Source organism: Tinamus guttatus, unplaced genomic scaffold (assembly GCF_059628265.1).
Source record: "Tinamus guttatus ecotype Peru unplaced genomic scaffold, ASM5962826v1 Tinamus_guttatus_pri_ptg000033l, whole genome shotgun sequence".
In the NCBI taxonomy this organism is placed as follows: Eukaryota; Metazoa; Chordata; class Aves; order Tinamiformes; family Tinamidae; genus Tinamus; species Tinamus guttatus.
Window position 1 is genome coordinate 3,828,844 of NW_028288567.1, and position 16,531 is coordinate 3,845,374.

At 35.6% G+C, this 16,531-nt stretch overlaps 1 protein-coding gene across 1 annotated transcript in view; it reads left to right on the forward strand.

Moving 5' to 3' along the window:
• Positions 1–3,544, forward strand: part of SPATA17 (spermatogenesis associated 17) — a 78,514-nt gene extending 74,970 nt beyond the window's left edge. Inside the window, exon 10 of the mRNA XM_088532204.1 lies at positions 3,270–3,544. Coding sequence (XP_088388330.1) covers positions 3,270–3,350 — 81 coding nt within the window. The 3' untranslated portion in view covers positions 3,351–3,544. The remainder of the gene's footprint in view (positions 1–3,269) is intronic.
• Positions 3,545–16,531: the final 12,987 nt, after the last annotated feature.

Consider the following 16,531-nt stretch of genomic DNA (forward strand, 5'->3'; position numbering starts at 1 on the left):
CACTTTTCAGTTATTTCAGTTATTCCTTCTGCTGTTGATTTTTAGAGAAATTACCTACAAATGGAGTTCTCTGTTGGAGCAAGAGCCCATTGTTTTTCTGCAAAAAGGTTTTTGTGAGATCCAAGCCTTGAACAGAATGGTTTACCATTTGCCTAGCACAGTGGGAATCATGCAATTACACAGTGTCTCCTGTGATTGTTTGAGTTGGCTCAGAAGGGGACCGAATCACCAGTACAGAAAGAATATTCTTCCTTATGGAGATTATATTCCTGATCGGTAAACCACTTCACTTACTGCTTCTAACCTGTAAGGGAATTCTAACCGATAAGGGAAACATTCCAAACATTCCAAACATTCCAAACGGTGAGCATTTATTAAGGATTTTTTGACAAGTCTAATCTATGATATCATAGTGTTCAGATCAAGACAAATCTGTGTTTGGTAGCTTCATGTTACCTTTTTTTGACTCCATTGTCCAGGACTGATGAGCGCACATGACAGTCAAGTAGTCAAATACATTGAAGGGGTCCCTAGGTCTTGTTAAACTCTGTCAGTTGGACTACAGTCACTTACAATTTACTAGAGTGAAAGGAGTCAAAGTTTGACAAGTTTAAAAAGGAAGTGATATATTAACTTGGTCTTGGTCTGCTAAAAATAGGTCTCAGGCACTGAGAATTACAGGTCTTCTGATCCTCAGCATTACATGGTACAATTTAAGAATGTGTGGCAGAGAATTCCATAAAGCTCACCTTATGCTCCTATGATCTTGAGACTGAGAAAGTGTACAGTCAGTCTCAAAGGTATGTGAGAATTCATATTTGTAAACTAATTCATTCCAGCTACAAACAAGGGATTGGCAGGATGAAAGTAAAGCTGATCAAGCCTGTTTGAATCTACTAACACTTTTGGTTCTTGCAGTTTCAAAAGGACATCCCTAGTCCTTTTGACTACATACCTAGTATGAAGGACATACCTATACATACCTTCTATGCTATGCAGCAATTATCTTGAATTCGGATGATCCTGGCAGGGCTAGGTACATCAGTTCGTCAGAATCAACCAACAGGGCCTTGCAGTCCTTTAACTAAAGATCTCCAAACTATATTTTACCACCAATTTAGAGAAACAGAAGATCCTGGCTTCTGATTCTTTTCCCTCTATTGCTTCTACAATGATATAGTGGGATGGACTCTCTTCAGCACCATGAGGCAGATCTTGAAAGGCTAAGTGGCATTTTAAGCCTTAGTTTATAACATCACTGAAAGCTGATTAGAATCTGTATCTTTAAATAAACAAAGAAATAAATAGGGTTATTTTCCCCCATAAAATATATATTTGTATTTTGTGTGCATATCGTGCAACATTTATCCAGTATTCATTGTAAACTTCTTTAATTGGCCTAACTGTTCAGCCAGCAACAATTTATTTACCCGCCAGTCTGTGTGATGTTTCCTAAATGTAGTCAAACATAACCGCTGTCGTCATAATCGAAGCCAGTTGTTTAAATGCTCAGTTGTGAGTATCTTGTGAAATAGCTTTAAATAACAAGATAAACAGTACAGCTGCCAACCCAAAGTAATCTTACACTGAGGGGGCGTGTGGCACTGAAAATTTCCTCTTTGTCATTTTAATTTGAGTTTGAAGCTGGACCTGGGCTTAGTTCCAGCTCAAAAAAACTGTTTACTTCAAAGGCTCCTAAATCGTCCCAAGGAGCTAATTTTGGCAGCCAATTGTTTTTGTTTGGCCAGGCATCCTAATGGCAAAAGCCGTCTGCTCTAGCAAATGAAGACTTCTCCAATGCTCAGGCTTGCCATTCCTGATTTTATCCTGATGTCGGGGGTGTACACCTTTTACTGGTTTCCCCATCTCCCCCCAGGTTCTCTGCTTCTTTTTACTGATCTATTAAACTGCACCTAATTGTACTGTGTGAATATTAAAAATATATTTCCTGTTCACAAAATAAAGAATAGCGAATTCTGCTCTGAATTACCGAATAATCCTAAATTATAACTATAATATCTGCTTGTCTTCTTTGCAACTAAAGCTTTCTTTTAAAGTATTTATTCCATTCTTGTCAACAATATTATTCCAGTAATTTTACTGAATGAAATATAACTTTTATGTTTAGAAGGAAGTTACACTTATGCAGAAGATATAATACTTCCTATAATAATTATATAGATTACTTTTCCTGCATCAGTAAGGTGCTTGTGATGACAGAAATACAATGAAAATACTATTCATTCTTAAAGTATATTAATAAAACGTGCAAATAGGCTCTTTCAGTCTGTAGGAAATTGAGAAGCTCAAGTCATAGAGTAACATTAAAAATTAAATCTGTGAAGAGTTAAGAATTGGGTAGTGCTCACTTTGTAACATACAGAGAGTAGTTAATATTGAACGTATAAATATAACTTGCTGTTTTTGCACTTGACTGAGGAATCATAAAAAAATGTTAAGTTATGAGATGTAAGAAATGATGTGGTTAAAAGTCTGGCAATCTGCAGTGCAGATAAAAATTAGATAGACCATGTCTGTATCTGTATGGAGCTTGCCTGAAGTCATGGTTGCTTTACTTGTTTATAGCATTCAGTGAAATAAAAAATATCCAGAGAATGGTTAGTCTGCTTCATGTCACCTCTCTCAAAAAAAAAAAAATCAAATCATCCTGTTTTTAAAAGAAAACCAAACTTTTCAAATTATTCATGAAATATGTTCAAAAGGTCAAAGAGCTTTTGGATAAAAAATGCTCAGGAATCAGCCTGCCTGTGTGTTTTCTACTATAAATCAATATGGTGGCATCAATACTTATTTAATATATATTATTTTTTAATCTTTATCCTTGAGCTGATTTAATATCTATGATTTTTTTTTACCATGATAGAAAAAAATGAAATATTGCTAGGATATCTTGCTGTCTTTAGGTTAAGTGGTTCCCAGGGCAGAACTCAGGATATAATTTTGAATACCATGATTCAGCTAATCTTTAAAATTTAGCTTGTAGGACAGGAAGTGTTCACATTGCTTATAGTTATGTACAGCTTGCCATTCAATCAGTGAATTCCTGATTTCTTCTCCAAAATAATGTACATACTATGTAAAATATATATTTCATATATACATATTTTTTTATAATTTACATTTTGATTTGAACAGTGAAATTTGACTGGAAGGCAATATTTATAGATCTAAGATATTTTAAAAAGCAAGAGCTAAAGTTATTGAAGATAAACTTAATGTTTTTTGTTGTTGTGTTCTTATTTTTCTAGGACTTTCAAACAGTGTTACCATCGATCGTTCTTTTTGAAAAGTTTGGAAAAACTTATTCCAGAGCTGGGCAAATAGTTTAATCATCCTGTAAACTGCAGAATAGAACACTCCTAGTAAGTGAGCAATAAATGTAATTCAGCAAAATGAAATCAGTTTTTTGTCTGAATACTCCATAAATCACTGTTTTTGTAAAGTGATGTATACTGTATCTGAAGTACTGTTACTTGATTTGGCTATATCTTTAGGTAATACAGCATTCCACATTGATCAGAGACCTTTTTGCAGATTTGGCAAATGTAATGTCTTAGGAAAACTGGATGACTCTTGAAAATGCTTTCCAAAGAGGTATTATTTGAGTATAAATGTTTTATGATACTAGACCCAGTGTAATCAAGTAAAAGACTTGATTATACACATTCTGTGTATTACAGGTTTATAAGTGAGGTTAATCTAGGCTTGAAAGTTACATGTGTTCTTTTTTTCTGACATCTATAAATGGATCTGGTTCACCATTAGTGTCAGGGTACATTCATCTTGGATGTATACCGATCCATCTCTCCATTCAATAAAATTCAATAAGCTATTTACATGGAAGGTTGTATTTTAAATCCCTTGAACTCCTCTGTGGGAGGATCTTATCAGTGGATAACTTAATTGTTGAAAATCTACAATTTTAACTATATATACAACTTATAATTAAATAAATTTTTCTAAAACTACTGTACTTTTCTTCATCTCTAGCAATATGTTTACTCTTCATTCTGGGTTAAGCAAATTTGATACATGGGAATATAATCATGTAAGGCCTGGGAAAGTTGAATGCATATGTGACCACACAAATCTGATACCTGACTGCTGCATTTGCTAGCAGGCAATCCTGCAAAATTTTGGGTATCTCCAAGTACCATTAAATTAAAAGGACTCCACTCAGCATTTTGGAAAGACTTTAGCATTTTCAGTACCAGATCAGAAGGTATTTCTTCAAATTATGTGAGTGGATGGTATGTTTTCAAGACTTTTCTCCTGAATTCCCTGGGATACCATGAGAATCTTGTCATATCATTTGAATATGTTTGAATCAAATATATTTGAATAGTACATGAATCAGTTACTCAAAGGTAGGCTTTTTGTTATTGAATCTTTATAATATGATTTTTATGGTCTCCAAATGAACAAGAAGACAGGTGTAATTCCTGTTTGTATAAATGTCTACTATGCTTTCTGCACTAGGAGTCAAAAATTTTGATTTCCCAGGTTTTCAGCCATCAGACTATGTGAAACAATACTGAAAAAAGGTTTCAGTGTTATCATTCACAAGAGTGATACCACCTTCGGTTCCATTACAGCAGGTTATAACTGCAGCCATTGGGCAGAGAAGACTGCAAATGCCACATGGGAATGTAGTATTGAGCATTACTATCTTTTGTAATTTTTGAATTTCTCATGTTAAAGCTTTGAAATGTTTATTCTTCTGCTCAGCAACAAGAGATTAATTCTGCAAAGTGAGAAGCAGCCACATCAATGGCTGAATCTTCCTGTTAAGTTTTAATCTGACTAAATGTCTCGGAGTGCTTTACTTGCTCATGGAAGGGACCGAGCATGAGAGACTTGTGCAAAACCACTGATGAATAAGGATGCAACAGTAATTTTTATATGTGAGAGCTATCTATTTGATTGCTTCAGCTTTCAGGTAGTTCATCACTTCACAGTAACTCACTCTATGTTGCCTCTTCAACTCTGTATCACAGTTTCCCATCAGTCCGATTAGAAATGACAATGCCCTTATCAGATTAATTTTTCTTTCTCTCCCTTCCTTTCAATATCTCTGACCTCGGGACTAAACAAAGCCTACAGTGCAAACCAGCATTGCACTAGCTGTGGTATTTCACAGCTAGGAGTCTGCAGAAGAGATGAAAGTTTAAATCAACACTTGCAGTTTATTTTCATTGTCTTACACATACTCAATTCTTCCTCCTCTTTTGAAAAAAATATTACTTATTTTTAGTTTATAAGTAGCTACGTACTTTCCAGGAGCCTTCTTACATACAAATAAATCTATTAATTTTATTAGATTAATAAACATCCACAAAGTTAATCAAGTAGCAACAATATTACCTGCTATTTGTTTGTAGCCAAATACATTTCATAGGGAAGTTCTTTAATTTTCTTTAATGGGAGTTCATATAGAATTTATTAATTAGTGGGCGTATAACATCCAAAATATTTTGTGTGGCCATTTGGTAGCACATGAGTCCTTTTGTTTCTCATAAAGTATATTTAGCTTATGCCAGAGGAAATGACACCTTCCATTCAATCACTGCTTTACTGGGCAGATGATCAGATGACTTCGCTCGTTAATCTTAGTCTTGTGCAGAAAGTTCGTAGTTTATTTACACAACGGAATTCAATGTGAAAAAGCAAAAATATCCCGAAATTATAAGGAAATCACTGTAAAGTCTCTGTCAGAATGCAAGATTGTCTAAACATTTATATAAATAATTTTATTCTAGTGGGACCTCTACTAATTCTGACTTTCTATAGAGATTTTGCTGTTATTACTGTCTTGCATTGCAGATAAACACATTCATTGAGGGAAGAGAGAATTAGTTTACAGAAATTTTTAGATATAAAGCATATAAGTTGATGAAGTTTTAGATAGATCTTGACTATTTTTAGTTCAAACTTCCAAATAGGAGTTACAAATTTCAGGAACACTTGCCAGCATAGGAAGCAGGAAAGGAAATAAAAGATAAATTTCAGCCCTGGAATCGACTTCACTTCTGACATTCTGGGATATACCACCCTTTATATATGTTAATCCTCTGTGGCAAGGCAAGGAATGTGTTGACTAAGAAAATGTTGTTGTGGTTTCTTGTTTCAATAAATGTGTCTGCATATAGCACACTGTTTAAAGATTTTTAAGCTAGAGTTTTGATATTTTAAGAAATATTCACTGCAATATACTGTGAATAATAGAGGAAGGATTTTGATGATGTCATTATATAACCAGTCTGTCTATCAATATAAGCGTTAGGTGACTGTGTAAGTTATTTTACTTTATTTGTGGTTATTATCGTCTTATTGATGTAGTTTATCACTTTTAATTATCAAATTATTTTAATATGTCTAAGTAATGTATTTAAAATGATTTAATATATTTTTTCTTAGTATTAAAATTACTGTTCCTTAGCATACTAATACTGAATGGCACATCTTTTTGAGAAGCTTTTCTCTGTGTTGTAGGATATGGTACAATCTTGTCTTGCAATTCAAAATCTTAGAAAAGCAGGATGTTATACATAAAGGCACTGGGAAAAGAAAATTAAAATTTTGAAAAGAATTCATGGATCTCAATGAGTCTGGAATATATTTACAATTTTAGAAATTGTAAATATAGCTGGCTATGACACTTAGCAAATTACTTACAACAGTACCTGAATATCAAAAGGAATCACAGAGGTGCCAGGGAAAGGAAAAATATAGGAAATTGTGCATCAGTCTTTATAAAAAGAGCAATTACTGTAATTGCTTCATTAAATGTAATTCAGTCAATTGTAATTGAACAAATGTAGCAAAAGATATAGAGTCAATACTGGACGATATGAAATCAACCTTGTTTCTGTTTCCTACAGTAATAAAGTCTGGCTTTCAGCCTACTGCTTGAGCTGCATGGTGCTTGCTTTTCAACCTCTGAAACACAAATACTTTTTGTGATCTGTAACTTATTTAATCCTCCTTCATAAAGGAAAAAAAAAAGTACTGCTAGGCATTTTCATGCTGCATGGCTGAAGTAACTTATCGAATGTCTTTAGGAAGCAACACATACTGTGAAGAACTGGTAATACTGTCTGCCTAACAGAATATTGCTGATATGTCACTATTGCTGATATGTCTTTGTCTAATGTGTAAAAAACCTGGAACTTAATACTTGGACACCCACTGCTGTCTTACCACCTTACAGAGTCAAACAATACAGTCTTTATTTCTGTGTTGGCCTGCGTGGCAGGTGCCAAGGACTCCAAACAACTCTGCTAATGACCGATGTCCTGATGATCTTAGGTTTAACCACCAGTAGGAATCATAGCACTTAAAAGGGATTCAGGAAAAGACATTACACTTGAGCATGTTTATGTGCTGAAGGTTACTCACAGGATCTAACATCATGAAATGTTTTGGGGCTGTTTGGAAACATCTGATAACATGCTTTCTTACCAAAGCTTTCTGCTGTTGCTTTGTGGATTAAAGATCTTCCAGAGTTGCTGGCCCCTTCATAGCTGATGTTGTAAACACAGAAAATGTCATAACTTAAATGATTTTAAATCTTCTGGGCTGATCCAAGATAACACTCAACACTCGTCAGAGATAACATTTAGCTTGTAATGCCCTCTAGAGGCAGAATTGCTATAATAGTATTGACCACATTTTGTTTGCTCTCTACACTTTGATGGTTTAAATATGATGCTGTTGCTTTAAAGCAACATTTCATTTTTTAATAAGTCACACTTCAAATTTATATAGGAATATAATTCTAGAAGTGTTGGGGGCTCTGCAGCTTATTAAAAATCTCATTATGCACCTGTGCTGAAGGTTGTCTCCAATTGAGATGTAACCACATTTAGACAACAAAGCAAAATGGTGAGGTTTGTCACTTGTGTGCTATTTACTACAGAAACTTGTGCTTGAGCTTGAGGAGCAGTTTAACCTCAATTTAAGAGTAATTTGGAATATCAACAGTATTGGAGTTTGACACATCAATGCTTGACATTGAAAAAGCTTTTCTGAGAGCACCAGAATTCAAAGATATTTCTAACAGATTACAGTTATTCCAAAAGATTTATTTGAAACATGTCATAAATCAGTTGTTATCAATTTAATGAAATTAGATCTGTATAGTGGAGAAAGTAGCTATGTTTGTTAGAAGGAGGGGTTCTGTCCTAGTGGTAGCCTTGTGCCCCATACTGAGAGTGGTGGAGATTCAGAAAGTCTGTATCCCCATGATAATACATACTACAGAACCACTACAGCCTAAAAGGAGCCACATCCATGTAATCAGAAACAGAAGTTGAACCTTGAAGCTTTTGTCTTAACTGCATTTTTAAAACTTTTTTTTTTTTTTTTTTTTTTTTGCGAATTTTATCTTCAACCACTTGACAAAGATTTCTGGTAAGTAAGCATGGAAAGATGTCAGCAAAGAAGTTCAGACAATGCAAAGGTGGGTTGGATTCACATTCTTCCATCTTTTAATAGTTCAGCTCATTAATAAGAAAATCATCTGGCTGCTGGCACAATCAGATACAGTCACTTATCAGAACATTGAGTTCAGTTTATAGTACTCTGATTCATATTCATGATCAGAGGATGCAGTGGAGCAATTCATTAGTGCACTGCTGCATTAAGCAATCACTGCCAAAATGTGACATATTGAGAATTTGTGTAAAATTGCTTCCTTCAAGAATCTTTTGGTTAAGAATTTGCTCACTGTAGAAATCTATTGAATTAAATCATTGGTGCACTTCAAGAAAAAACATCGAGATGCTATGTATATAAGATTTAGTTTTAAAAATGTTCACCAGTGCTACTGTATATATGAAATAATAGCATCTTCAAATAGAAGTTTAGACTAATGAATGTTAAAGGTGTTTTCTTTTCACCTCAAGTTATTCAATAACATCAACAGAAAAGCCCTCCTCCATTCTGTATCTCTGCTCCTAATACAAATTAGGGGCCCTGACAATTACCGCCTGTTATGTTTATCTAATAGCAATTCTGTTTTGATAAAGGGACAAGGCTTGTCAATTAGCAAGTCATACTTCTATTGTCCTGTTGTGTAAAGAAGGTGAGGTAAGGATTAGTTTCCTTTTACTTTTTATTGAAGTTTGTAGCACAGTATTGCAGCAATTCTTTGTCCAGATGCTGCATTTGATCCACTATCACATTTTCTACTAGGAAACTTAATTCTTCTAGCTTATTATGTGTTTTCAGGATTTATAATAAGTCTGAGCTACTCATCTTTAAAATATGCTCATGATTCATGGCTTTAGTTGTCACTATCCTCATTTTAAAATATGGAAAGTATGAGATAGTCATTAGAAAAGTGACTTTCAAGTATGAAAAGTGTGAACATTGCTGAAGCTGTATTCTCATTATAATCCATTTTGCATTTTTCTGTGTGTGTGTGTATGTGTGTGTGTGTTCTGTATTGGGTGATGCAGTCCACAGAAATACCCCCTTCTAGAGAGAATCATTTGTTCAGTGCCGAAGGCCAGCTACCATCATAGCAAGTCTGTCCCCATAGGGTTGGCTGAAATATCGCCTGTTTGACTCTTTACTCCCTGTACTGAGGGAGCACACCACTCCAGGTGGTGCCAGAATCAGGGGAAAGGATCATCTCCCTTGACTTCCTGGCAACACTCTTCCTAAATCAGCCCAGAGGCTGCTGGCTGCCTTTGCTGCAAAGGGGCATTGATGGCTCATGGTCAATTTATTGTCTACCAGAACATCAAGTTCTTCTCCACAAAGCTGCTTCCAGCCAGCTGACCACCAGGCCATACTGGTGCATGGGGTTATCCCTTCACAGGAGCAAGACTTAGCATTTCCATTTATTGGTCTTCATCTTGATTCAGATTTTAAGCAGGAAAAACAGAAGAGGCGGTATTACTCTGGGAAGGTATAAGAATCAGTTCCTGCTTTATTCAAACCAGTAATGGCAATCATCAATTTTTAATGGAGTGACAAACTCATTTTTAATGAGCAGAATCTCTGCATCAAAGAATGAATTAAAAAGTCACTGTTGTCTCTGAGAATGCAGAAATTCTGACTGAGACTGTTTTTCATGTAAATACTTGGGCCTCGATTCCTACAACTTGTTAGTTCTTCACTTGTAGTCTAATGACTTTTGGAGAGGATGACTGTGACAGACATCTATGATTGTAAACATCAAGACAGAGCTTATGTTTGACCTAGTTCTGGAAATGATTAACACATGATTTAGCTCTCATTCATTTCTATTCATGTGCATATATCTCACAGCTGTTGCTAAACACCAAGAATCAGGAAGGGTCTTTGATGACTTTATACATTACAAATGCATGATCAAATGATGGGATCTAACCATTTACAGTAACAAGGTATGTTTCTTGTTACAAGACAAGAATATTTACTCCTGTTTCTCTGAAATCTTTATTTTTATTTAACTTCCAGTATATTCTAGTACTGAGAAAACAGGACTGGTATATTTCATTTCTCATAAAATAAATCCATCCACTTAATTTTAATTCTTCACAGCTACTACATACTGGTGTGAAATCACCTATACTATAACAAATGCTGAATCATCGGTCCCTAAAAATATTCAAGATATTTGAAAAGATTTCTAAATGCATCTCTCCTTTTTAAATTATTTTTAATTATTTGGGATAGCATGTGGTAGACCACTTGTTACTAGATAGCAACCCGTTAGGTCACAGCATTTGAACTGAAAGGGGATCCCTTTTGGCCGGAAAGCTTTGTGGCAGCTTTACATGCCTGTCCTCAAGAAGGCAGTGAGACATGCTTCACAAGCATAACTTTCTGGCCTGGGATACTTTTAGAAGCTCCGATTTACTTACTGCGGGCATGCCTGGGATGTGTAGTCTCAATAGCAATTTATTTACAGATTTTTACAAGTCTTTCCTAGAATATCACCCTTTCATATCTCCCATAGTAAAAAGCACAAAATGTAGCATAGTAAAAAGTACAGATATTTCAGATTTTACTGATCTTTCAGATTTTATATTTTTCTGTCCCCAACATCTTTTTTTTTAATGAAACTGATTGCATACGAAAAGAGTAAAAACTTTCCCTGACATGTTAGGAACTTGGAGAAATTGAAACTTTCTTAAATCTTGTAAATGTTTAATTAGTGTCATGATTTTGTTGTTATTATATTTTTTCTCAAATACAGCAGCTATCCAGAACTAATTTATTTTTAAAAAGCAACTAAATTATATGGTTTTGTCTGGGTGGGAAGAATGATTTTTGAGATTCTTTTTGAGTAATTTCAGGTTCCATCATAAATCGGAAAACCTCTTATAAACAGCTGAAATGTTCCTTACCTACATTGTTCCTCATTAGTTAAATATAAAAATAGATTGAGCTGGATAATTTTAGTCCTAATCCAAATTAGTTATAAATTCCATCTTACTCAGAATCTAGAATAAAGGCAGCATCATTTTCTCAGTACTAAAATTCTCTCTGATCACAAGACTTAGGCTGAAATGACATGTGAGAGAAGATTCATCTTGAACAAGTTATCACAAAAGCAACTCAAGAAAAGCATTTTAGAAATTGAAGAGAAATAATTGGGGTAAAATTCTGCAAAACATTATAAATATGAAAGTTTATCTAAAATATTTAAAATACGGTTTGTATTCACAGAAATGTTGCAAATAATCTATTCGTCCTTTTACTTCTAATGATCTCTGCTTTGATAATGAAGCCACTTAATATCTGTTATTCAGTGATGGGACAGATATACTCTGGAATTTCAAATGCCAAAGAAAATGATTCTGTTCATTTTTCCAAAATACAAAAATGTCACAGAAGATGTCCAAATAGATGTCCATCTACTTCAAATCCTTATTTAGGGACCTGAAGAGGAATCCATCATAAAAGAGGAAGATATGGGGTAGAGAAAAGTCTTGTGCATATGCCTATCTATTCCATAGAAACTGCAGTAGGGAGCCTCAAGAAAAGAGACTTTCTTTGGTCACAATTTATATCTTTTATCAGAAAAAAGAACAGGCAGGAAAAGTAACAATGCTTGTCTGATACTGATGGAAAGCAAGTATGTACCTCATCCATTGAAAACATTGATCAAGGCCACTTCACTCTTTTTAATGATGGCCCCATAAATCTGCCAGTATCGATGAAAGTCACTGTTATCTTCTTTAAGTTCTAAATAGCTAAGCTAAGTTGTACCTAATGGTTCTTTACGTTCAGGAGCATTCATGTTTTTTTGAGAAACATGAACAAAAATAGGGCCCCTTAAAAGTCAGGATGGAATTCCATACATCCATGATCATTTTATAATGAAGTGTTTTTGAACACTTCAACTTTAAACACAGCTGTCCAAAGCTGTTTTATGTGTCTTTGGTCTCCACGAGTTTCAGTCAAGGAAAGACGAGAATCCAATGAGATGTGATGTTTTTCCATGCCTATAGTCTACTGACTGTACCGAATAGAAATTTAAATTAAAAAAAAAAATGGAAAAGTGATATTCCCATTAAAGGTCAGCATGCAGTTTATGACTCAAGGTCAAATCAGAAATGGGATTTAAATTCAATATCCATTCAATTTTACAAACTGTTATTAGCTTTTTTTTTTTTTCTGATCAAAATACTATGAAAAACAGTCCATTTGCCCTGAATCATCTCCTGATGATGGATCTTGCATGACTAACCCAAAATTTCATAGGGGCAGCACTTTCCAGGACTCTTTTGATGTTATTCAACCCAAAACAGAGCAGAAAGATGCGAAGGGTCCTGAAATGTTAAGACAAGCATCCATTGCCATTTAGGTGATTGGTTTTGAATGCTGTCTTCCCATAAACTTTTTATACCTCCTTCCAGTGATAGGATGAGGGCAAAGGCTGACAGGAATTGTGTGCTGCAGTTGGATCAGATCCCACAATGCAAAGGTTTCAGCCACAAGATCTCTCCAAACAAGCCACAATATATGGAGTAAATCAGGAAGGCTGGGTGATCTACTCATCTGCATGTATGATCGTTTTAAAAAGTCACCCTGTAACCATAGCCAAGAAAGTGTTCCAACTATCGAAATTCCCACTTGCAAAACATCCTGTACTTTGTTTAGTAAAGCACAGCATTCAATTTGTTTAATTAAGTCAATGAAGTGCCAAAAAACATATGTGGGGTGCTAAGGGGATGCGAGTGCATGAACTAGCAGATGGAACTGAGCTCATCCTCACTCGGAAGCTGAGTTTAAATACTTGATCATGTTTTGCACTGCAGTATTCCCTGTCAGCAGTGAGTTCCACAGATATTTCACCTTTGACAGGGACAACTTGGCAATACCCAGGGTTGTTGAAGAACCCCTCTCTGGAATCATAGTATAAAACAGGCATTACTATTTCAATAGGGATTATTTTAAGTATTGGGTTATATCTTCAGTTGATGACTTTACCTTATACAGTGGCAGGCAATAAACACCCCTCCTCTGAAAAGACATGGATAATGTTTTGAAAGGGATTTTTTTTTTTCCTTGAGATTATCAGAGAGCTTCTCCAAACAGATCTTACTGTATTTTAGCAGTCTTGGCAATGAAATCCCTCTTCAGCCTTGCCCCAACACACATTTTTTTGTGTAATATGTACATGAATCTCAGAAACAGATGGAGTACACTTTACCCAGAACCTAATCCTAGTGAGGTAGAGAGGCCAGCCAGATGGTCTCACTTTCCAAATGAAAACTTTCAGAGAGTCTTTAAACTAAGCAAAGATTTTATTAACACTGATGGCTGAATATAGTGTAATACACAGAGAAGATTAATTAGAAATCCTAATTAAATGTAACAGCGTAGAAGAACCAGAGCACTGTTTGGCATTAAGCAGCTTTTTAAGATTCCTGTTGAAACCTGCAATCTTCAGCATGGCTGAGTTGCAAAGCAAACAACGGGAAAGCAGGAACAATGAGACTTACTAAGAGGTGCCAAACTCAATTCTATATGCAATCGTTTAGTGTATTTTTTTATAGGGAATCAAAAGAGAGAGGCCTGAAAGGAACCTTTAGAGGTCGTCTAGTTCATCCCCCTACCTCAAGGCAAGATCAACTATACCTAAATCACTCCTGACAGATGTTTGTCTAACCTGTTTTCATAAAGCTCCAATCACGGAGATTCCAAAACATCCCTAGGCAATCTATTCCGGTGTTTAACTATCCTTGTTTTTGAAAGTTTTTTCCTAGTATCTAAGTCTACATCACCATGACTTCAATTTAAGCTTGTTATCTTTTGTCCTATTGAGCAAGGACATGGAGAAAAGTTTATTACTTTCTTTTATACCAGGTGCCTTTTGTAAATAAGATCATTCCTGTTGTTTTGCTTCTGTCTTCGCTTTCTTTGACCAAGTGATCCTGATTCTTTCAGTTTATCTCTGTAGATCACTCAGACCTTTGATCATTTTCTTTTCCTTGATTAGGCCACACCTCTTAAAAGTGGCATCCAAAACTGAACAGAACATTGTGGTGCACTCTTAGCAGTCCTGAGTAGAATGAAAGGACTGTTTTACATGTTTTAGGAACTTTTAGGGACAACATTCCTTATCCATAATACTAGTAACATAGTAATTAATGTAGGAATAATATCGTGACGCTTCTTTTCCAAGGCTTGGCCTTGTTGATCTCTGCTAGACTCCTGTTCCTTTCCTGCAGAGCTCTTGCCAAGCTGCTCATTTCTAACTTGCTCTTAATAAAAGTTGACTGAATATGTCAAAGGAGGGGTTTCTTTGCTGTTTTCCAATGCAGACAGTTTCAGAAAAGAACATTTATTTGCGTGAGGACAGTATATATCTCCCAGGCAAATGAGCTGTTGGCTTACTGCAACCTCTTAAAGAAACTTACATCTGGAAAAAATGTTTTGGTTCTCAGACATAATGAATGAGGAGTCTGAGGATTTAAACTTTGCACATCACCTCTCCTTTTAAATTCCTTGCTCATATCTTTGTTGTACAGCAGGAATATGTGCAGCAGGATGCAGCAAAGTATATGCAGGAAGCAAACACAGAAGAGGCATCTGGACCCTCACTGCTATGAAGGTTTGCTGAAACAAACACGTTTGTAGCTCACTGAAGAGGGAACAGACTGCAGACTGGGGGAATTTTATTCCCCCTAAATGCTGCAGTCCCACCAAAAGAAGAATTAAAAATAGATGCTGCTCTGGGAGCAGCAATAATAGCAAGGGCTAATGCTAATAAATGGTATGGAGAGAAAGGAGAGAACAACTTATCACAGAAGCAAGGATAAGAGAGGAGGGCATTAATTACGGACTGCCCTGAAGTACTGACAGCACCCAAACTGCCTCTTTTAACAAGTTTCCTGTTTTGTGGCTTCCCAGCATCAGCTGCATGCCACCCTTCCCCGCCACCAGTGTGCAGCACATATGGCTGCCTTGTGAGAATCACACAAATCATCCCGTAAGTTCATTTTTATTAGTAGCTTCTGCTTAATTAAGGGATACATCATGCTTCATCAATCAGCTTCTGTGCATGTGAATTGGTCTCAGACACTCTTACGGTTCAAACCCCAAACAGATATGATTTTGTGTTGCAGGCAAGAGGCTAGTTAGCTTGACTTTGGGAAGCAAAGGGCAGAACCAATATCCCCCATGTATCACAGAGGTTTCGTACCATAGCGATGGCACTTGTAGATCCCCAATGACGTATGGCAACATTGCACTGAAAGGTGACTGAGAAAAGCTAATGTAAAAGATTAGTGTTGGACAATGAAAAGTAGAATTATAGACTGAAAATTGTCGTTTATCAGTGTAAGTTTTTATCGCTTCTCTTTTTTTTCATTTTATTTTAAGAAACCTGTTAAAATAACTTCTGGTTTACAGTAGTGCAATGCAGCTCTGCAAAAGAAATACCTGCAGGGACTCTAATCAGGCAAGTATGGCTAACACTGCGCAGTGAAGTGCCAGGCAGAGATGATCTGGACACTGTGTAACTTTATTTATCAGAATGGGCGTGCAAGTCTACAGAACATGCATACTTAAAGGTGCTGAATATATCTAGCTTGGAATTGGTTAGAGATCTCCTCATGGTCCTGCACAATAGGTATTTACTCATCATTTTTTTCCCTAGTTTCACTTAATCATAAAAAAGACTGGCTGTTTACTGCCAGTCTGTTATTGGCTCCCAAATAACGCTCATAGCAGCAACTCAGTTAATTTCTTTTTACTTGCCTAGTAACATTAAAAATATAATTGGTCAGATGAAAACTTTGCATTTTAACTCTTCCTTTAGAACCTCTTTCATGGCCCCAGCTATACTTTTTTCTGGTTTTTTCCTGTGCAGGGTTGGTTAATTCTGATGAATTATGCCAAACCCTATGGTAGTTTTGCCATTAAAAGATTCATTAAGCGGAACGCACCAAAATCCAATTCACTTACATCCAAAATCAAATTTGATTTCAGTCATCTGAGGTGAAAAGTGCATTAACCCATCAGGTTATCTAACTCCTAAATATATCTTTTCAGTAAATTGTTA